The 23,105-nt window shown below is 38.4% G+C and overlaps 1 protein-coding gene across 1 annotated transcript; it reads left to right on the forward strand.

Moving 5' to 3' along the window:
• Positions 1–1,036: 1,036 nt before the first annotated feature.
• On the forward strand, positions 1,037–22,166 carry LOC105695928 (T-complex protein 1 subunit theta). Its single transcript, XM_023433836.1, has 5 exons — positions 1,037–1,282; positions 3,296–3,598; positions 13,316–13,960; positions 14,291–14,731; positions 21,757–22,166. The coding sequence occupies exons 1-5, from the start codon at positions 1,223–1,225 to the stop codon at positions 21,946–21,948; spliced, it is 1,641 nt and encodes a 546-aa protein (XP_023289604.1). The 5' UTR covers positions 1,037–1,222; the 3' UTR covers positions 21,949–22,166.
• Positions 22,167–23,105: the final 939 nt, after the last annotated feature.

Raw genomic sequence — 23,105 nt, forward strand, 5'->3', positions numbered from 1 at the left:
CCGCTGCAAGGTAATAAAACGTATTCTAACTTCAGTTCAGTGGATAGAACAATTGAATGGCTAAGAAACTTGTTAACATTTAAATAAAACATGTTTCATTATATTATTTAAAAAATTCTGTAAATTATCATTTAACAAAAACTACGTAAGGTGGATCAGGGACACTCGGCAATAATACTTAAATAATTTTAATTAATTGTTTTTTTTATAAATATTTATTTTCTTTAGGAAATCCATTCTACCCCTCATGCGATTCAAATTCCGCGCTGCTCCCGCCGCTAGTACGCTGCGCAGCCGGAGAGGGCAGAGCGGACAGGAGGAAACCATCGACGGAGTCCAGTTTACTCTTTATATATCGTCACGGCGAACCAAGGTGTGATTAGAGTTCGAAAATTCTCGGTAACATTAAACTGGAGAAGGTAACTGTGAAACATACCGTAAGTTACCGGGAACATTGAGAATTTAAGAGAACGTTAATTTTGTTATTTATACTTTAGGTTTCTTCGTTTAAATATCTTTTTTTTTTCAATCAACTTCAAAGTTCAAGCTATAGAGTAATAATTACTATTAGAAAATATTGATTATAGGGTGGTATTTACCTCCAGCTAAAAATATTCACGTATGTACAACTTCACGGAAAATTTCATGCCATTTGTTTCAAACGAACTGATATTTCATTCTGCGACGAAGCGAATGGGAGGTTTTGATAGGCTACGGAGAACGTACAACGGAAATTCCCCTCTACGATGTTTCTCTATAGCTAATCGAAACCTCTCGTTCGCTCTGTTGAAAAATTCAAATTCTCATAATTTCTCCATAAAAAAGGCTTTGGAGAAATTACCGATAAGTTACCGGGAATTTCTCTTCGTTTCTGACGTAACTTACTGGATTTAGAACTCTAGGTGTGATTGCGTGTTGCCCGGTCTTCGGAGCGTCGTTTGCGGCGGTTTTTTGAACTGCGTATATATGTACCGTTGTCCTAGCTTCCGACGCCACACACGAGCCGCCCATATTGTGCACCGAGTGTAGCGCAGGATAACAATTGCGCGATCCTGCCCGTGAAGAATCTTTCAACTCATGTCTGTCTAATAGATCCCCTTATTCTATTTGGGAATAGCTTTCTGGCAAATACGTTTGAATACGTTCACGCTGCCGACCGAGGTTAGCCACGTGAGTGAAGGAACGAAGTGACTGATCAATCCGATTTTTCAAACGACAAAAAATGGCTTTACACGTGCCTAAGCCTCCTGGCGTATCTCAGATGTTAAAAGAAGGAGCTCGGGTTCGTAATATATTTGTCACCGATATATTCTGCCATGGATCTAGTTAATGGATTATTAATTTCAAAATAAACTATGAGAATGTACCTTCGTTTATCCATAAAAGGCAAATCAACCTTTGGTTGTCTTGCCTTTTATGGATGAACGGAATCAAAAAGATTCAATGATACTTCAATATATTTATCTATAGGACAAAATCAATCCAACATACCTTTGTATCATAGAAAAAGCCGTTTCTAGTGTTGAACCTATTAGAATGTATTCAGTTTGATTTTATGATCATCTAAAATTGAAAACTGAATGCACATATTTTCAGTAATTTTTTTTTTCCTGGTTAATAAATATGACATTTTTTTTAAAGCTAAAGTAGTATCTAAAAGAANAGTCGATCAATGTTGACTCAATGTGAATCATGTATCGACTATACATTGTTGACTGAGTTACCTTGTAAACTTATGGTTTTCAATTTATTAATATATTGTAATGGTATGCAGTTTTGTCGGTGCCTATGCTTAGTACTTTGACATAAATCTTTGCAATACCCTTATATTATTGTTGATTGCTATATTTATATATTTTAAAAATAACATTACCAGCTATTATTTTAAGCAGTTGTATCTTTTAAAGCTAGACTACAGTAATGGAATTATGATAATCAATGGGAAACTTAGGGACAAATATTCAAATAGCATAATTTCAATAACGTAATGCCTTTATTTAGCTAATATATGGGTCATCAGGATAATTATAATTTTAAAGATTTTAGGCTTCCGTGGTCGTTGTTCTTTATGTACTTTTTGGCTTCTGGGATGTAGCCATTTCATGTTGTTTGACAGCAATCGTTTCGCAAACACTTTAGTTTGTATCATCGATGTTTCTAGGCACATTGATATCAGTACCTCTGAGTCCTGTTGATATGAACTTGAATGTCGGCTGTCAAGCAGCACTTTAAGTGGTTTCATCCTAGAATTCAAAAAGTGCATAATGATTATAATTGTATTTGTTTTTATTTTCACTGCCTCTGGGCCATTGAATTGAAATTAATCCTGAGTTCATGTCGCTGGGTCTTTCATGATCAGCTGAAATCTGTTACCTGTAATATCTCCAAAGATTCTTTTAAGTTTACTATGTTCTTCTTCTTTCTTCTTTTCTTATTCTTTTAACTTTAATTTGTTTAAACAATTATTTAAATATTGTTTTTCATCTTCTAAGCTGATGTTCCTTAATCTATAAGATTAAATAAATATTTCAGTACAAATTGATCTCATTTGTACAATTTCAACATTATTTAACACCAGAACTACGAAGACCAGTCAAAATAACTGGTTTCAAATGGCCCATTCTATACAAAAAAAATCCGCCGGTAGTTCTAGTATTAATAAACCTGGGCACAAACAACCCATTAACATGAGCTATGTTAATCCAAAACTATCGATCGGCGCTGTTCTCGCCGTGTTCATCGACAGAGTAAACAGGGAAAATGTCCTACCGCTGCAAGGTAATAAAACGTATTCTAACTTCAGTTCAGTGGATNAATGGCCCATTCTATACAAAAAAAATCCGCCGGTAGTTCTAGTATTAATAAACCTGGGCACAAACAACCCATTAACATGAGCTATGTTAATCCAAAACTATGGCATGAACTTAGGGTTAAATAATCCAAATTTGTATGTATCATGTCCCAAATATATTGGCAGTCATAGTAACCATATATTATTATTAATATGATAATATTTCATTACAGCGATTATAAAACTGCTTGTTAAGAGTATCATAGTTATTTAAAAAACCTAAGAAATACTTTGATTTTTTTATTTGAGAAAATAATTGTACGATTAACTTACATGAAGTTTCGTTTGAATAATAACTTTTCGAAAATTTTGTAACCGAATACTTATCTTGATTTTCATGATATTATAGAAATGAAATTGTTCATGGTTGGTTTTATTGAACTTCATTTCAACCAGTAATGATATTTCATGTTCTTAATCGATAATTTTTGTATTTTACTCTAGCATTTAACTGGATTAGAAGAAGCTGTATACAATAATATATCAGCTTGTAAACAGTTTGCACAAACAGTACGTACTGCTTATGGACCAAATGGTATGAATAAAATGGTGATCAATCACATTGAAAAGTTGTTTGTCACGAATGATGCAGCTACCATTATTAAAGAATTGGAAGTTGAACACCCTGCTGCAAAGTTGATGGTTCTAGCTTCTGAAATGCAAGAAGCAGAAGTGGGAGATGGAACAAACTTTGTTGTTATCTTCTCAGGCGCACTTCTAGAAGCTGCAGAAGAACTTTTACGTTTGGTATGTTTATTATCTTGAATTCTTATCTTTTCAAATCGACAGCACAAAGTATTTCTGTTGTTTTTGTAATATAATATAAAAACAAATAATGTCTTAAAATTGAATTCCAAAATGATTGGGCACGAGAAGAAATCATTTATTTATAAACGAAAAGAACTAATTTGAATGATGACCTTTATTGTGATTGATACTCTCTATTATACTTTCTGCTTTTTACATGCATATTTTGCAATGACATTGAATCATCAAGAGTCCAGGAAAGTTAAGTCAGCTAGGTCAAATTGATACTCTACAAAAACACTCTTGTGAAACAAACCTTGCCGAGAACATGGTCGCTGCGAAACTCCGTTTTGGGGAGGGAGAAAAAAAAAGGTAGATCCACATTATGCTTCTGCCTTCAAAAAATACTGAAATCAAAGAACAAAGGCAAGTGCATATGTCGGGAAGTATCTGCTTCTTATATAATCTGGCAGTAGTTTATGATTCCCTTTCCATTTACAAACTTTGATGCCTTCACTAGTTTTATGTTATTACTGCAAATTTCCACTGGACCCGTCAAGTAGTATTCAATAAGAAATCACTTAACATTGTACATAATAAAAAAGATAATGATTATTAAACTTAAATGAAATTTGCAGTAATAACAAAACTAGTGAAGGCGACGAAGTTCGTAAATGAAAAAAGAATGATAAACTAATGCCAGATTATAAGAAACAGATACTTCCCGATGTATGCACTTGGCTTTGTGCTTCGATTTCAGTTTTTTTTTTTAAGGTAGAAGCATAATGTAGATCTAATTACTTTTTTTTTTTCCCCGAAAGTGGAGATTCGCAATGATCATGTACTTGGCAAGGTTTTTTTTACATGGAAGTGATTTTTGTAGGATATTTCACAAGTTTTTGTTTTCCTATTAAATATATCATTTTTGATATGACATTGATAAGGCTAGCAGACGTCCAACATTGATATAGTGGTCCTCTCGTGATTAGTTCCAGTGTTACGCTCACAATAAAAAGAATATTTGTGTGCCGTAAACGGTAAGAACAATATCTATTTAATACTTTGTTAAATAAATGTCATAATAGGATAGAAGATAAAATTTAATCTGTCCCTTTTCAGGTGAGATTTCACTTGAATTAAGACAACTCCTTTTCTAAATATTCAACAAACTGTTATTTGTGGAATTGTTATAAAATGTTGTACTGAATACACATGCTATATGTACTTAAAAGTCTAGTTCTAATCAGAAATGGATAGTCGATCAATGTTGACTCAATGTGAATCATGTATCGACTATACATTGTTGACTGAGTTACCTTGTAAACTTATGGTTTTCAATTTATTAATATATTTACCGATGCCTTCAGATTTCAGGCCAAAGATTCGACATCACGCATGAAGTAGCACCTAGTAGTAAAGTTTCCGATGGAAAGGTGTTTAATCCTTTTTAATGTTCACTAATCTGGTAGAATAAAATAGAAAAATGATTTAACAAGTTCGGGGTTTTAATGTGCTGAGCTTTAATTTTTCTCATGAACAAATACATATGTAACAATATATATTGTGTTGACATCGGTTAAATGGATTATAACTTGAAATCGAACAACCCAACTTGTACAGAAATTTTTATATCAGGTATGGAACATTATATCGAATCCAACTTTGCTCTTCTTTCAGCTACCAAAATTAAAACATCATACGGGAACGCGACGTACTTGGCACCTTATTCACGCTTATACGGCATTAGAATGAATTCTGAGTTTTCTATTATTGATTGGAATGTTTATACAATTTTACCTGAGATAACGTCTAATTTTTGTTAAGTGTTTATAGCACTTTGCTTCTATTTTGATAATACTTGAACAGTAATTTAATTAAATCTTGTTAATATTAACAAACATAAATAGTTTCAGGTTTTTAATATTACATTGATTCACTTTGTAAACACTGCAGACACTTATTGAACATTAAAACACTCTCTAATGTTTTCTGTTCCTGAATGTGTTGTCGCACGCATGATGTTCCTGCACATTGTTTTAATTTTGGTAATTGTAAGAAGAGCAAGCTAATACTAATACACTATATTCTATGGCGGATACAAAAGTTACTGTATGAGCTAAATCGATCGTTTAAGGGTTACAAGCCTTCTGAACAATGTCAACAGAAAATCTTACATGACTTTTAATGATAAAAGTAATTAATAGACAAAAGCCTCGAACCTGTTTAATCTCTTTTATATATTTCATTTCGCCAATTCCGTAAACATTAAGAATATTTTCCTTTGAAACCTTGCCACCAGTTGCTCTTCTACATGCAGTCTTGAATCTTTGGACTAAAATGTAAAGGCATTCGTGAATGTGTAAATAAATTGATCTTAGGATAACTATTTTGTCACTATTATCAATATTGAATAGTCGATACTTGATTGACATTGCGCTAATATCTATCGACTACCTGTTTCTAATTAGAAATAGTCATTTAACTACTTACGGCTTGAATATTCAAGTCAAAATTTTATTATAAAAGCATAATTAACCGTAAATAACATTTTGTCAAATAGTTAAACAAGATTCATAATTTTCTCTGTAGTGAAAAGTTTTACCAAAAAAGTGACAGCTTAGATCTTAACTTCTATCTGTTCTGAGTTAATTCCCCTACAAACCATATACCGCTTGGAGGAATCTGAAAAATTCTCCCGGCCTCGCTAGCCACTCGGCCGCCACGTAACATTGCAATATCAAATATGGGATTAAATTGGTGTATTTCGTAGCATTAATTTTCTCTCAAATGTGACACGCGTAGGCGAAAGGAAAGAAGAACGGGGATATTGTTCTGATAAACGCATAACTTTCGAATAATTTGGATTTTCGTATACCTTTTTTTTTTGACGCGCTGATTACGAATATGATGGTGAAAATTTACGAAATGTCGTCCTCAAAGTGAAATCAGTTTTCAATCATTTTTCGCGTTTCTTATATTATTTTGATTAATATTGTTTAATGAGAGTAGCCGATGGAAATGAAAAGGGTAGCTGTTGAAAAAAAATCGACCTTTTATATTCTATACATTTTTGTTCTAAAACCGTTTATCGAGAAAAATGAAATACATTACTGAAACAGGAAATTAGTTCATACAACTAATCTATACGACCCCGATCATTACATGCGTGGATTGGACCCCCAAGATATTTAAAGTAACCTGACCTGACTCTTAAGCATCCCTCCCTCCCCGTTCTAGCGCGTTTACCGCGTGAAGATCTCCCACAGTTAATTATACTTTTGTATTTGAGGAATGTATTCCATTTTTCTCTAAAAGTGACGGCTATGGAGAAAAAATGAGTATAACATAAAAGTTGAATTTTTTTCGAGGATAACAACTTTCATCTACGAAATTTTTTTCTCAAGTTTGTGCTAAAGAGAAATAATGTCAAAATGTGCAAAAATGATTAACTATCATTTTTATCTTGAAAATGACACTGCGCCAATTATCACTATCATATTAACGATCAATGGGTCAAGATACGTAAGTATAATAAGTTCCAAATTACTCAGAGGCATGCGTTTTTCAGAACATCACTCAAGAACGGTAACCCATCCGAATAGCGATCGAGTCCATCGACACTCAACCTCGGCGGTAACACGAGGACGGAGGGTCGGTGCGGTAAGGCGATTGCATACTTGTGTCTCTATGTCCGCCCTGGAGGCCATGTGTCCGAGTGAGATAGCCTATCTGATGCGCCATCCTTAGAAATTGAAGGACCGACTTATGCGGCCGGGTTTCGGGCCCTGACCAGGAATAGGGTTCACTTCGACGGGGCCTTCTCGGTCGTCATCTCGGGGCCAAGGGTCCTAGACGTGGCGTTCTTTCTTACTCCTTGCATAGGTTTCCACTACCACTCTCAAAACTCCGGTCTCGCGCATTTCACCCCCTTTTATGAAAGTCTCGACATCGGCGTCCCGATAATCGGATTAGCATCAATGTTTTCATAGCGGCGAGGAAGACTTTCTTTCGACCCCGGACTACGATCTCGTCCCTTTAGGAGCAGCGTTCTCTCTTACTCTCTCGCGGGTCTTATGCCTCCGAACGACATTTTCGCTTGGAGTCGTTTACCCTCGGGCCTTATCGCTCCTTCCTTCCGCGGTTAGCAAAGTGGATGGTCATTTTGCGACGACCACGATCACCTAAATGACAAAGGGAGAGGAGAATCAATTCCTTCACGAGAACTATCGTCTCAAATAAACTTTGCCATCTACTCGTACCGTTAACCCTTCGTTGTCCATGCTTTATTCGGACACGTAATTTTATGAGTTGTATTTGAATTTAAAATGCAAGTAAACTATTTAAGTTCATCAGTTTTTGCGAAAGTGGCTATTTCCAGTTATGCGTGTTATTTAACTGTTTCGAGAGTTGATTCAATAGATAGAATAAGTATCATTGTGATCGATTCCTTTCTAATATTCTCATTTCTCTGGAAGTACTTAATTTTAAACGATAATTTATTCAAAATCTATTTAAAATAGGAAATCCAAAATAGTAATTGTTCCTATTTCAAACACAAAGTAGAAAATGGTATTTTACATTTTAGAAACCTATTTTGAATGAATTCAATTCATGAAAGTTACTCATGTTTGGGTTTACAAAAAACTCCCATAACAAAGACTCACTTATATTTACAGGTGTCCATTTATTCGAGGAATATGGAGAAAGACGTAGAACGTAAATATATAATCGAGATGGAATCATGATCCCGCTTCTATATCCGAAAGTGGATGCAATGTTGATTTTTCTGCGGCATTTAACTGCCTAAATATTAATGCACTTTTTTATGCTAAGATAATACTGTAACTTCGTTTCAGTGGATGGAACAACTGAATCGCTATGAAACTCGTTAACTTTTAATGAAATATGTTTTAATATATTGTTTAAGAAATTCTGTATGTAATCATTTAAAGAAATCTACTTTAAGTGGGTCAGGGACACTTCACAGTAATATTTAAATAATTTTCATTAATTGTTTTTGTTTACAAACATTTATTTTCTTTGAGAAATTCACTCTGCCTTTTGGGCGATTCAAATTCTGCGCTGCTACCGTCGCTAGTACGCCGCGCGACTTAAGAGGGCAGTAGGTTCGAGAGGAAACCATCGATGAATGTCAGTGTACACTTACTTTATCGGCGCCGCGACAGCTATCACGCACCGAGTAACGCGGACGGTTCGCCGGTCGCCTCGCCGCTTCTTCGCTCGGTGCCTCGAGCTGATCGCGTACTTCCGAATGAAGGATTTAGATTTGATTCGCCTGATGTCCCGAAATTCAAACGAATCCGAAAGATATTCGGCAATCCAAACAGGCATTCAGTGATTTGCGATCTGATGCGATGTACGCAGTTCGAGACTCGAAAATACCGATGAGTATTAAAATTCTCGACTCTACGACTCTCCTTTTCTCTCTTTCCGGTAAACCGAGTCTAATCCGCGATGTATCACGAAGGGGAACATTTCCCGCGACATTCAAGGGATTTCCCGAAGAGCAGTTTATCCCAAAAGTTACTTTACCTTTCTCGAAAAGACACTCTACTGAAAAGTTACTTAATTTCTCCCGACACATCTCCCGAAAAATCTCTCGACCGCCACGTGGTCGCTCCCGAAATTCGCGCGAACTCTACCTTAAATAGGGAGGCACTTTCGGATCGCAACTCTTTCCCGCGCTAGTTCCAGCAATAATACACCCAGAACAGAAAGGAACCCTTCAATTTCTACGTCGCCCTGCCCGACTTGGAAAATCCCGAAACAAAACGCGACGAAAAAGATACGAAGAAAAGGAACTCTGGCGCGAGGAGTGCAATACCCGGGACCCCCCTTACGTTGTGGTCGGGCCCACCTGCTCGGTTCTGTCGAGGGCTGCTCCGTTGGCTGAACTCTGGCTTGGCGTTTCGGACTGGCGGCGAAACTGTGTTGGGTCGATCTGGACTTTCGTGGAACTCAAGAACGAAAAAGGTCGGAGCCCTCGTGTCTTCGGCTTTTGTAGATTTTCCAGAGCTAGAAGGTTCCTAGGTGCCCTATGGGCCCAGTTACGCATAGAGGTGGCCCAATTAGGAACTCAAATTTTGGTGGAGAATACTCCGCGGCGAGACAATTCCGGGAATCGGCCGCTGGCGAGGAGTCGGCTTACGCCCAGCTCGCGCCGTTTGCTAGGTCCAGGGCCGATGCTTAGAGGGGACCTGCCGCGTCGGTTGGCGGGATCTGCGCCAAATTTGAAAAGTTGCCCCGATGCATGCTTCAGGTCTGGTCCTTGGCTTCCTGGAGGTCTTCTCGGCGCCATGACCACTGGGGCCTCGCCGTCGCGCGAACTGCCTGGGTGGACTCCATTATCCCCGAGGCGCCGATTATCGTGCAATGTCTCGGACCTATTTTCTCTGGGCCCAATGCACGTTACTTGGCCGCGAGCGGGGTTCCCCGGGGACACAGCTCAGCCGCGCGAACGGCCAGGAAGGGTCGGAACCTCGCAGGTGCCCCTGCGGAACTGATGGGATCCGGCAGGCAGGCGACCCTTGGTTGTGCCTTAGGTGGCGGGGTGGTGTCCTGGGTGGCGCCCGCTCAGCCGTGTGATCACCGGCCCTGGGTCCTGCCATTCTCCTCCCGCGGTGGTCGGGTGCCTTGCACACCATGTCAGCCCGTGTTTGTGTGTCTGCTAGAATCTTGATGTAGCGCGGCGAATAATACTAGCGTAGATACGCTTAATCCGAAAGAGGAGCGACCAGAAATATTAAATACAACATGATATTTTAATTGGAGACACCCTAATGTTATTTCAGCCCTCTTGAAATAACGAAACTAAGACGGGAAATGCTTACAGGAAACACTACTAATATGTTTTAAAGTGAGTGAGTGCGTGCGCGCGCGCGCGTGTGCGTGTGTGCGCTCGCTCGCGCGTGGATGATTATGAACTTCACTTGATTAAATGTTTAAACTATCTGCTGTTTGACAATAGCCTAACCATAGGTAAAATTCATTGAAAACATCTTGTCTCATCTCTGGTGAGATAAGATTTTTTTGATGCTGTATATGTTCTCTAAGGCTGCTAAGTTAGCAGGTTGGGTTGTGTACACGTTGTTTTTAACATAACCCCTAAAAAATAGTCTAACAGAAAGATATAGTATAGAGGGCTACTCTATTGCTCCATGTCTTCCAATCCATCGGTTAGGAAAAGTTTCTCCTAAAAATTGTTGTACTGTTATTGCATAGTGTGGTGGTGATGACACCATCTTGTTAAAACCAAATATTTCGTTTATTTCCATTAAACAATTCGCAAATAGCAATAATTACATGATTTTGCAATGAGTTCAAATACTTATTTAAGTTTAAATTCCCATCGATGAAAACCGGTTCGATAATATCACGTTAGCAAAAACCTGCCTAAACGTTAACTTTTTCGGCATCCCATGTGTGAAGATCGCAAATCCAATGAGGATTATCATGATTCCAATAAAGGGAATTATGACGATTTACCGCTCCATTTGATTAGAAAGAAGCTTCACCAGAAAAAAAATTATGTTATTGTAGAAGGTATTGTGCACGTCAGATCGATGCATCATTCCGTCACGAAACTCAATTCTTCTATCGATGTTACATTCCGCTAGATCATGAGTAAATTTAATTTGGAAGGTTGCCACTTTCCATTCGCTACAATTATATGATCGAAAAATATACTAATTTCAACTGTCTGTGCTACCTTTCTTAGAATAGAATACGGATTTTCTACAAATGCATAATTTTCACCGATTTAAGTGATACTTTTTCAAACCGATGGATTAGAAGACGTAGAGAAATAGAGTAGCATTCTAGATCACCAGATCTTTCTCCAATGGACTGTGTTTTATGGTTGTATGTTAAAATCAATATGTACGCAACGAAATTTGACAAACCTCTGGCATACCACAGACATGTGGCACCAACTGAATCTTATCTCATCAGAGATGAGACAAAATGTTTTCAATACATTTAACTTACGACTAGGTTATTATCAAGCAGCAGATAGGAGACAATTTGAACATCTAATCAATTAAAGCACATAACCATTCACGCGCGCACGTACTCACAGGGATGTTAAGTTCTATCATGCAACCTTTACGCTGTACATTCTCGATAGTGCTAATACTCCCGGTATCGTAAGTTCTAAAGCTCATAACTCAAGCAATATTCAATAGAAATAGGTCAGCAACCAGTGTTTTGGAGATACCTCGAGAAATACGCATCGTGCGGAGAAATTGTTCAGAACGAAAATTATTCGTATCAGAGTGGGGAACACAAAGAGGAGCTATCAGTTTGACTGTAGATGGCGCTCTTGTCGGTGAAAGTGAGGTTAGGTTTATTTTCTTAAATGTCAATCCCCTTTTTTTATTGCAGATTCCTATTCTACGTACAGAAATAAGAAACTTATTCGAAATATTTTGTTCGAAACGTGCATTTTTCAAAGGTTATAAGGGTTTAAAGTTCAAATGCCCGGACGACTGTGACACTCCTACCGGCGGCGTCTCTTCATGGTACGCGATCATAGTACCTTAGGAACGACTCAATGTTTGTTATCAAACAAAACGACAAAACACCCTGGCGTTGCCGAGGGATTTCCGCGACTAGCGATCGTCAATTGTTTTTGGAGGTAAGCGACGCTGCTAGTCGAAAAGCAATTCTTGAGAGTTAGTGTGATTCGTAAGAGTTCACTACCTTGGATAGTGGACTGCTTAACAACGCGATAAAAAGAAGCTCGCGACTGTGCTCTACCTGAAAAACGCTCAGAATAAAGTGTGACGGCATCAGTCACGTTTCTTCCAGATTCCAGATCCGGAAGGTACTTTGAACGCGTACCATGGAGAGACGCCGCCGGTGGGAGCGTCGCAGTCGTTTCGTGCATTTGAACATTAAACCCTTATAACCTTTGAAAAATGCACGTTTCGAAGAAAGAAATATTTCGAACCAAAATTTCTTATTTTTGTACGTAGAATAGGAATCTGCAATAAAAAAATGGGGGTTGCCAATTAAGAAAATGAATCTAACCTCACTTTCACTGAGAATAGCGCCATCTACAGTCAAACTGATGGATCTTCTTTGTTTGTCCCTCTCATACGAATAATTTTCGTTCTGAACAATTTTTTCGTATGGTGTGTATTTCTCGAGATATTCGGTGTCTCAAGTTAAATGAATCACCTGGTATATGTATGATACCTTCATAACCCTTTAAGCGACGTACTGGTGACTGGTAATTGACCATGAATGTTCTCTTCAGATCGTAGTACCACATATGGTACTGTTACTGTTTATGCCGTATTGGTACTGTTTATGCCATAGTGTAAAGAAAATGGTAAACGACACTTAACATTTAAATGACAGCATATTATTTCCCGTAGGCTTACTCTAAGACCGGCGAAAAGAGATAAAAACGAGAAATCTCGTTGCCGATCTTTTACGTCTCGACATTGAAACACGAAAAATCTCGTGAGCGGTCGTTTAAGTGTTAATGTGTTAAAAGATGTAATGTTCAACGATTTTCCTTTAGTATATCTTGAATAATAGGATGAATTAACATTCTAGATGTAGCTTTCTGAAAATAAAAAATGTAATATTGTACAGTAAAAAGTTGTTAAACTTTTATTAGGAATGTTTGTATCATTTTTCCATTATCCCAATTTATCTATATATTAATGGTAAAACTTTTTATTACAGGGAATTACCACCTCAGAAATTGTGGAGGGCTACGAATTAGCACTAGAAAAAGCATTACAAATACTAACAACGTTAATTGTTTACGACGTCAAAGATTATCGAAATATTGAGCAAGTGAAAATGGGAATAAAGACTGCTGTAATGAGCAAGCAATACGGCAACGAAGAACTCCTTTCTGACTTAATTGCACAGGCATGCGTATCTATTCTTCCAGAAAAAGCAACTTTTAATGTAGACAATGTGCGAGTGTGTAAAATTTTGGGAGCAGGATTAAATTCGTCTCAAGTTGTGCAGGGCATGGTGTTTAAGCGTCAAGTCGAAGGTGACGTGACAAAGATGTCGGATGCAAAAATTGCAGTTTTTACTTGTCCCATTGATATTATGCAAACGGAAACCAAGGGAACGGTTCTGATAAAAACGGCAGATGAGTTAATGAACTTTTCTCGAGGAGAAGAATCATTGCTCGAATCTCAAATTAAGTCAATTGCCGATAGCGGTGCCACTGTAATCGTATCAGGCGGAAAATTTGGTGATATGGCACTTCACTATATGAACAAGTATAAGTTAATGGCAGTACGTTTGCCCAGTAAATTTGATGTAAGAAGACTATGCAAAGCCGTAGGAGCGACTGCATTGTCAAAGTTGGTAAGCAATATATGTACCACGTAGACCAATAACTAGTACCTTTAATATTTCGAATTTTGGGAGTCAGAAAAAATGGAGACTGAATAACTGAATTGTTCTACTTTTTGTTTATGCTGTGAAAACGATATAATAAAGAAACTTCTATTTGAGGGTTCGAAAAAGAACTTATTGTACTTTTATATAATAGTCTTTTCCTAGATTTCTTTTTGATGTTTCCAGTTAGAATGTTGTCAAACCCAAAACTGTTTTCACACAACGATTAAAAGTGATAAAATGAATTATATGGTTCCATTAAAAAATAATTAAAATAATTAAATCAAATTTATGCAGATGTCACCAAGCAAAGAAGATTTGGGATTTGCGGATACTGTTTACGTCGATGAACTGGGAGATACTGCAGTTGTAGTATTTAGGATAAATGGAAAGGAAAGTCGCATAAGTACCATCGTTGTACGTGGCTCAACAGAGAATTTCTTAGATGACATTGAGCGAGCCATCGATGATGGCGTGAACACATTTAAAGGAATGACGAGAGATGGACGATTTCTTGCTGGTGCTGGCGCTACGGAAGTTGAACTGGCAGCACAAATTGCTGCATATGCTGACACTTTGCCCGGTTTGGAACAGTATGCCGTTCGCAAATTTTCTACTGCTCTCGAAAGCTTTCCTAAAACATTAGCAGAGAACAGTGGCAATCGTGCTTCTGAATTATTGTCGAAACTTTATGCGGCACATAAAGAAGGTAAAAAGTCCTACGGTTTCAACATTGACGTAAGTATATATTTTTACTATTCTTTCCTAATATGGGAATTATTAAAATGTTATTTTAAATCAATTCAGGAGTCTTCACAGAAGCTCAGAAGGATATCGGCCGTTGATGTTCGATAATTTGTATGTTAGCCAACGGATGGCGGCACTAATCATCTTTCCAACTTAATGATGATATGTAGAGGGTTACACATGCGTTTTTTATGTTGCAGTACCCAACCTATCTTTTGTTCCCACTCCCTTTTCATAATCAATTCAAAGAGCATTAAACGTGAACATAGGACCTAGGCTTTTAAGGAACTTCTAAATTCTTTGTCTAACTCAACATTGCATGTAACTAAAATTGTAATTCGGACAAAAATGTTGGGCATCTATTTTTTAATACCTACAATAATTCACCTATAAAAATAGTTATTGTGTTGTAAATTAGCTAATTGTCACCTTACTTTTTAAATTTCTTTCATATAATACAAAACGGAACCACTTAAATAGGTGACACAAAGAAATTTGCTATATTCAAAACCAAGGGTTATATCTACTTTATAAAAGTAAATTTTGAGTCGTGTTATATACTTACAATTTCATTTTTCCAGAATATATGAAATTTTGTAGATTAATATTCGAACAAGAATGGTCATTTATTTTTCTTCATCTGAATAGAATTATAAAACAGTCGACAAATTATGTAACAGCACTTGCCCGTTTTAGAAATTAGCCATTGTTATTCCACTTAATTATTTACATTTCTATTTTTGTTTGTATTATATAACATTTGAATAAGTACTTTATAGCCGTGAGTGACGTTCTAATCTGCCATCTGGGGGTCAATTCTGTATCTTTCGTGGGAGTATTCCCTTCTCGCACTTTTTTGTCACGCGAGTTTATTTACCCAATTCTGTATCCTTCCAGTAAAAATGTGAAAACCCTAGATTGAAACAGACGTACAATATATGGCCCACTCACTCTTTATGTTTGAATATGGCTCTGACTGGGTCAAACAGAACGGTGAGAGAACGAAAACTGTCGCAATCAGGTCTATGCCTGTTTGTGCAACAGGAAGTACGCGGTGAAGTAATTTGTGTATGTGTATTACCCCCTCAAAAAAAAAAATACTGAAATCAAAACACAAAGCCAAGTGCATACGTCGGGAAGTATCTGCTTCTTATATAGTCTGGCATTAGTTTATCATTCTTTTTTCATTTACGAACTCTAATGCCTTCACTAGTTTTATGTTATTACTGCAAATTACATTTAAGTTCAATAATCGTCATTTTTTATTTTGTACAATGTTAAGTGATTTCTTGTCGTGTACTACTTGGCGAGTCCGTGTTTTACGAAAAAGAAAATTATTTTTATATGTTTAAAATTTGACACTCGATAGGGTCCTCTTGACTGAAATCGTTGTAAATGGATAGCACGTGGATAAATTAATTGTGCAGCACACGTGGAACTATATAGGCTAAAAGAGTGCTTGGAATTTGTGGACTAATAACATGAAATCAATTTCATAAACGTCTCGGTCTGCTCAATGTCAGTAATGTGACATTTTTTGCACGGATCCGCCAAATAGTACTCGATAAGAAATCACTTGACATTGTACATGATAAAAAATTATGATTATTAAACTTAAATGTAATTTGCAGTAATAACAAAACTAGTGAAGACATTAAAGTTCGTAAATGAAATAAGAATGATAAACTAATGTTAGACTATATAAGAAGCAGATACTTCCCGATGTATGCACTTGGCTTTGTGCTTTGATTTCTTTTTTTTTCTTTCTCCCCCCCTCCCCAGGTAGAAGCACAATGTGGATCTAAATAACATATATTTTTTTTTTTCTTCAAAGTGGGGATTCGCAACGATCATGTACTTGGCGAGGTTTTTTTACACGGAAGTGTTTTTGTAGGGTATTTCACAAGTTTTTGTTGTCCTATTAAATATATCATTTTTTATATCCCATTAATAAGGCTAGCAGACGTCCGACGTTAATATAGTGCTCGTCTCGTGGTTAGTTCCGATGTTATGCTCACAAAAAAAGAATATTTGTGTAGGAAAGGGATACCGGGGTCTAGGGGTTTCGTCACAGATCGGATCTCATATTTCCACAAAATTAGTCCTTTATTTCGATGTGACATGCGCGATGTTACACGCTCTATGGCTGGCGGCCGACTGCCGTGCTCTCTTCCCTCTCCCGCCTCCTTTGCGCGCGCAAGGTGTCCTCGCGCAGGCGGGCTCCACACTCGGCCATCTTGCAAGTGGTATCGTCTTTGATGTCACCGTCGTCCTCGGCGCCGTTGTCCTCCGCTCCGACGCGGTGTCGAATCCGGGCCTGGATTTAGTTGGCCACGGCTTCATGTAGTCCGCCGATGCGCTGGTACGGCCCGGTCCCTCATGCTCGCCAACTCGCTCGACGTGGTAGCGGTCGTTTCTTAGGACAGTCGCCACCCTTTATAGCCCCAAGAACTTAGGGTGAAGCTTCAGTCCGGCTCCGAGTGGGTTTTCTGAATGGCTACTAAGTCTTCGACTCTGTATGTGTCTGCCATCTTCCGCTTTCGGTTGCTTCCCTTCCTGTTCTGCTCTTGGACCTTCCGAATGTTGGCCATGGCCTCGTCTCGAAGGTCCGATCGGTTCTTTGAGAAAATCTCAGCAACTTCTCTTTCAATTGCCTGTCGTACCGGCAGGTCGTCCTTCAGCTGCGTGGCCCTGCCGACAAGAAGTTCGAAGGGCGTTGTGTCGATACTTCGACTACAAGATGAGTTGATGTGCTGCTGCACTGTGTCCACGTGTTTGTGCCGTTCCGCGGGTTGGGGCATAGATAACTTTGTCAGGACGGGGATTATGATTCGGTTCATCCTCTCTACTTGGCCGTTGCCGCGCGGTATTCCGGTGGTTATGATCGATTAGAAGGCTTATGACTTGAAATCAAGCAACCCAACTTATACAAAAATTTTTGTATCAGATATGGAATATTGTATCGTATCCAACTTTACTCTTCTTTCAGCTACCAACATTAAAATAACATACGGGAACGCGACGTACTTGGCACCTTATTCACGCTTATACGACATTAGAATGAATTCTGAGTGTTCTATTATTGATTGGGATGTTTATACAATTTTACCTGAGATAACGTCTAATTTTGGTTAAGTGTTTATAGCACTGCTTCTATTTTGATAATATATGAACAGTAATTTAATTAAATCTTGTTAATATTAACAAACATAAATAGTTTCAAGTTTTTAATATTACATTGATTCACTCTTTAAACACTGCAGACACTTATTGAACATTCAAACACTCTCTAATGTTTTCTGTTCCTGAATGTGTGTCGAACGCATGATGTTCCTGCATATTGTTTTAATTTTGGTAACTGTAAGAAGAGCAAACTAATACTAATACACTATATTCTATGCCGGATACAAAAGTTACTGTATGAGCTAAATCGATCGTTTCGATCGAAGGTTACAAGTCTTCTAAACAATATCAACAGAAAATCTTACATGACTTTCAATGATAAAAATAATTAATAGACAAAAGCCTCGAACCTGTTTAATCTCTTTTATATATTTCATTTCACCAATTCCGTAAACATTAAGAATATTTTCCTTTGAAACTTTGCCACCAGTTGCTCTTTTACGTGCGGTCTTGAATCTGTGGACTGAAATGTAAAGGCATTCGTGAATGTGTAAATAAATTGAATTTAGGATAACTATTTTGTCACTATTATCAATATTAAATAGTCGATACTTGATTGGCATTGCGCTAATACCTGTTTCTAACTAGTCTTTTAACTACTTACGGCTTGAATATTCAAGTCAAAATTTTATTATAACAACATAATTAGCCGAAAATAACATTTTGTCAAATAGTTAAACAAGATTCATAATTTTCTCTGTCGTGGAATGTTTTACCTGAAAAGTGGGAGCTTGGATCTTAACCTCTATCTCATTAGATCATTATAATATTACGATATCGTCATATCATTAACGTAATTAATACAATACGAATTGTTGTTCCTACCTTATTTTCGCGGCAAAACTATTTTAAAAAATATTTATTTTTGGCCGCAACGTCCCAGAAACTATCTTCAATGCACCAATCGGTCAATCTCGACGTTTAACCCTATTATTTGCATATGATCTATATGACGATGACACAAGTTAAATCCGCTGATGAAATCGTTTGAAAACTGTTTTAAACGAGGAGGTGTCGCCGTCCGCCGTGAAAGAAGTGAAAAGGGAAGTCATTGCGGTGCTCTAAAATATATAGTAAACTGGAACGTTCATTAGCGGGTTCGGCTCGAGCTGTCCTTGAAGCCGTCCCCACTTTTAGATGTACAGTCCGATTGCACATTTTTTTCTTCGTAGAGAACTGTCCTTAGATAATTACGGAGTACAATAATTAAAGATAAATAATTCGAAATGTAGTGCATGCTTTTGCTATACAGAAATATGGTATTCCGTTAAACTTCCCACCGATAAGTTTTGCCCTATCACTTCGTTGCATTCCACTGAACTTTCCTTTCGGACTGTACAAATGATGCGCACGCATCGCTTAAACAAGAGCAAGTATATTGTCTCTAAGGATGAAACAATTATGGAGAGCGGCCCATCGCGTATCTTTGTCGCACCCATGCTTACTGAACTTTGTGTGATAAGGATGCAGAGACAACCAAATCTACTTCTTTCCGAGACAAGGTTCGCCGTGTATTCCTAAGCGTGGTGAGCGTTCCAGTTTACTATATATTTTAGTGTACCAATGCCACTACTGGCGTCATCTGACAGGAAAAATTCACGAAGGTGGTGCGAAGATGACGACGGAACTGAAAGTCGTCTCGTCCTATGTTGAGTGTTTATTAATATTAATCAATAGCTTTCCGGTAACTGATTCAGGACGTTTAAAATTGATATGAATGCAATCGTTATCATTTTCTGATTCATAACCTCCCGTTGAATCTTTGCATTAAAGAAAATGTGAAGAGATATAGATACTACAATAGTCACGGCCGTCGAGCCGCCGTATTCGGCCATCCATTGCATGCCTATAGTAGCGAAGTTGGCCAGTGTAACGAGACTATCCAGCGCTCTGGCGCCGTCCTGTCTAAAGTGAAATTTGGCGATTTAAATTTCTGGGAAAGTTCTTGAATTTCCGGCCTCTTTAATTCAATTAGGTTTAATCCTAGTCGGATTAAAGGGATTTTTCCCTGACTCACGTACTCGGTTCGGGAGAAGAAAGGAGAGGAAATAATTCTCAGTAAGAACGGTTTATTCCATCAAGAGTGCGTTCTATATGTTCATCATAGAATCAACAAAGGAACATGGAAACATGGGAAGTAAAGGTTATTTGGATAATTTGCTTTGGAGTAGGATTCAGATCGGACTTAGTAACCGTCCTCGCGCCTCTCCGCGTTTTCTCTTCCCCAAGTCTCGAATTTTTGCACACACGTTTGATTTGAAATTTGACCGTTGGTAAGCTCGAGATACAGAGTTGTTAATTTACAACTTCAATGAGAATTTTGAACCTAATTCTGAGTGGCTGATCAGCCCTATTGGAACTAATGCTCTCTTAATTATTTTGGACTCACGGACTCGAATCAACCGCGGATCTGTGTGTCTTCTAGAGTTATTCCCTCCAGGTGTTAGTGTTAGTTAGCCTATGTTATCCAGTCGTGGATATTGGCTAGGTTAAGGTTTTTGTAAGCAAGGAAATCCGATCTTAGTCGCAGCGTGCGATCTGGAGGGTACGAAGATAGGATTTTTGTGGAGGATTTAAGCGAACTAGGATGTGGGGTGTTGTGGCTATGCCAGGCTCACTGGAACATGGGACCTGCAAATAATTATATCAAAGATCATTCGTTCTTGTAGGGGCCTCTGTGCCTGCACTCGAATTGTGAGTGGCAATGCTTGGTCAACGAGCTCAGGTGGATCTCCAAAGCACTTCTTCGTTTAGGTGACCGTCCGGCTCGAATCGAGAGCGGTAATGCTCGGTCATCGAGGAACGAACAATCTCCCAACGAAGTCATTCCCGCGGCTTTCGAGAACTCCCGAAGAGGCCGAATCTTCTTATTTGAATCTCGGTTGAAAGCCATGAGGGGACTCGAGCTATGTCTTACCACTGTCAAGAATCGAGAGAGCGCCTGACCTGCGCTCCGCGCTCGCGGGCTGCGGTTTCCCTTCCTGAGGCCACCCTACTCTTCTCGCGAAGTCGCCGCGCATGCCCTAAGTGTTCCGATTTACTTGCGACTATATTGCGCACGTTCACACTTGGACCCGTTACAATATACACGCACTCTCGTCGCTGAGTTTCTTTCGCTCTCCCTCTATTATTTCTCCCTCTTTCCCCTATCTCTTCATTCGACACGAAATTCCTTGCTGAGTATTCTTACGTAAAATATCTTACATTTTCACCACAGTGAATGTAACAGAATCATGGGAGGGACTCGCAGTATTTTTACTAAATTCAAGTTCCAACGTTGATAATTGTTAGTACCTCCACTGTATCCCAGTTAACAATATTGTCGTCTGTTAGAACCATCTCTCATGCATTCACAAGAACAGTGTGTCGGCACCCGTAGCCACATTCCTTACAGCTGTCGTTCTCTTGCCTGTGACTTGGAGTAGTAATGCGCTTGCCTTTCCTCCATCAAAGATAACCGAAGACTACGCTCCATTAGCTATCGCATTTATACGGCATAAACATAAATGCTATTATAAACGAACTATATTTTGTATTTATTCATCAATACTATTTCCAGGTTTTTAATTTCTATTTTAGTTTTGTTTAGTTCTACCGGAGAAATTGGTCTTAAAAAAATTCGACTCAGTCAGAATCGGTATCAAATATTAATAAAATAAAACACTACTAACTATATTCAGCCGTCTTTCAATTACTCGATCTACTCAATGAACACGTGTTTCTAGAAATAGTAGAAGCAACCATGGCACGTCATTTTCTGACTTATTCTAGTTCTCGAGTACAGTTAATTTATTACTGCAATATTAATATAAATATAAAATAATTATTTACAGATTGGCGAAGCGACTCTTATCGATACAGTTAATGCCGAAATATTGGATTTATATTTATCAAAGTTGTGGGCTTTAAAATACGCTGTTGAAGCAGCATGCACAATTTTGAAAGTGGATCAAATAATAATGGCAAAAAGGGCTGGAGGACCTAAAGGACGTACGGGAGGTGGTATTAGCGATGATGAATCATAATTACAAAAATGTTAATTTTTACTTATCAATTCTTAAATTCAATAGCATTAATATTCTAATTTCGATCTATGTCAGCGATTTTTATTATAATAATTTAATTATTCGAGAATTAACAAGCTACAGTTGTATGACATTTGCGCTATAATGGAAACATTACTAACGATTATTATACACTTTTGTATTTTCATGCAAAATATACGTATTGTGACAGCAATGAAGGAATGGTTGGTTGAAGCAAAGAATTTACCTAGTCAAGAACTTACAAACCATAATTTTATTCATGCCTTTCTATCTGTTGTGACGTGGCAAGATATTTTCCAGTCACAAGAGGGTTTGCGGACGGAGCGAGGAGTCCCTCTGACAATTACTAAAATTGTGATGTTTTGTTGTTCTAAAATTTCAAAAATTGTTGCGGTAGACCTCTGCAGAGGAGCGACGCGTAATTCTAATCGTCTCTAGGATTAAGTGACGCACCCCAGTCCCGAAATGGGGGCTCTGCTGCCATCGGCCGTCGGCTGCTCTAATTAGGCGGCCTAGTGACACTATTTGAATAGCGAGATATTAAGACAGAACGCCAAGATCAAGTTCCTTCAGGCCCACCAAGAGGACCATGGCATTGGCGAAGATCTTACGGCCGGACGGACATTGCCAGAGGGACCGTCGTCGACGCCGCAGCTACCTTCCGGCGTCCCGTCCTGCGCGTTCCGTGTCGTTCCGTCCAGGATTTCTTCGACCGCACCCGAAGAGGCGTCTTACCGCCTGAATTTTCAGAAGGGCCCCGTACCAACCCGGAGGGAGTCTTTAGTGTAGGGGCCTCAACGACGAAGTCATTACAGGAGAGCCCTAACCAGCCCAGAGAGCCTTGTCGTGACCGCTAAAGTTTTCCAACTCCTCGTGCCATGAGTCGATTTTTCCAGCCGATTTCCGTCGATTCCCGTCAATTCGCCGACGACTCTCGATCGTTTGCCGACTGATTTCCGAACGATTTATGTCGCCCTCCGTGGAATTTCTGATTAATCCCTTGCGTAGCTCCGAGGACTTCCGGAATTATAAATTGTTATCATATGTTACGCCGCTTTTTTCAGAGATCCCCAGCCATTGGTTTTGTACCGGCCGCGTGCGAATATCGTTCCGATCCCGGACATGTTAAGTCCCTT

Source organism: Orussus abietinus, unplaced genomic scaffold, assembly GCF_000612105.2.
Source record: "Orussus abietinus isolate OABI.00-Male unplaced genomic scaffold, Oabi_2.0 scaffold340, whole genome shotgun sequence".
Lineage (NCBI taxonomy): Eukaryota > Metazoa > Arthropoda > Insecta > Hymenoptera > Orussidae > Orussus > Orussus abietinus.

What these genes read in the sequence shown, in the direction of transcription:
- LOC105695928 (XM_023433836.1), top strand. Translation starts at nt 1,223, where the DNA reads ATGGCTTTACACGTGCCTAAGCCTCCTGGCGTATCTCAGATGTTAAAA. An exon ending in CAGAAGAACTTTTACGTTTG is followed by an intron (nt 3,599 to 13,315) that starts GTATGTTTATTA and finishes TTTTTATTACAG; the next exon opens with GGAATTACCACCTCAGAAAT. An exon ending in CGACTGCATTGTCAAAGTTG is followed by an intron (nt 13,961 to 14,290) that starts GTAAGCAATATA and finishes AAATTTATGCAG; the next exon opens with ATGTCACCAAGCAAAGAAGA.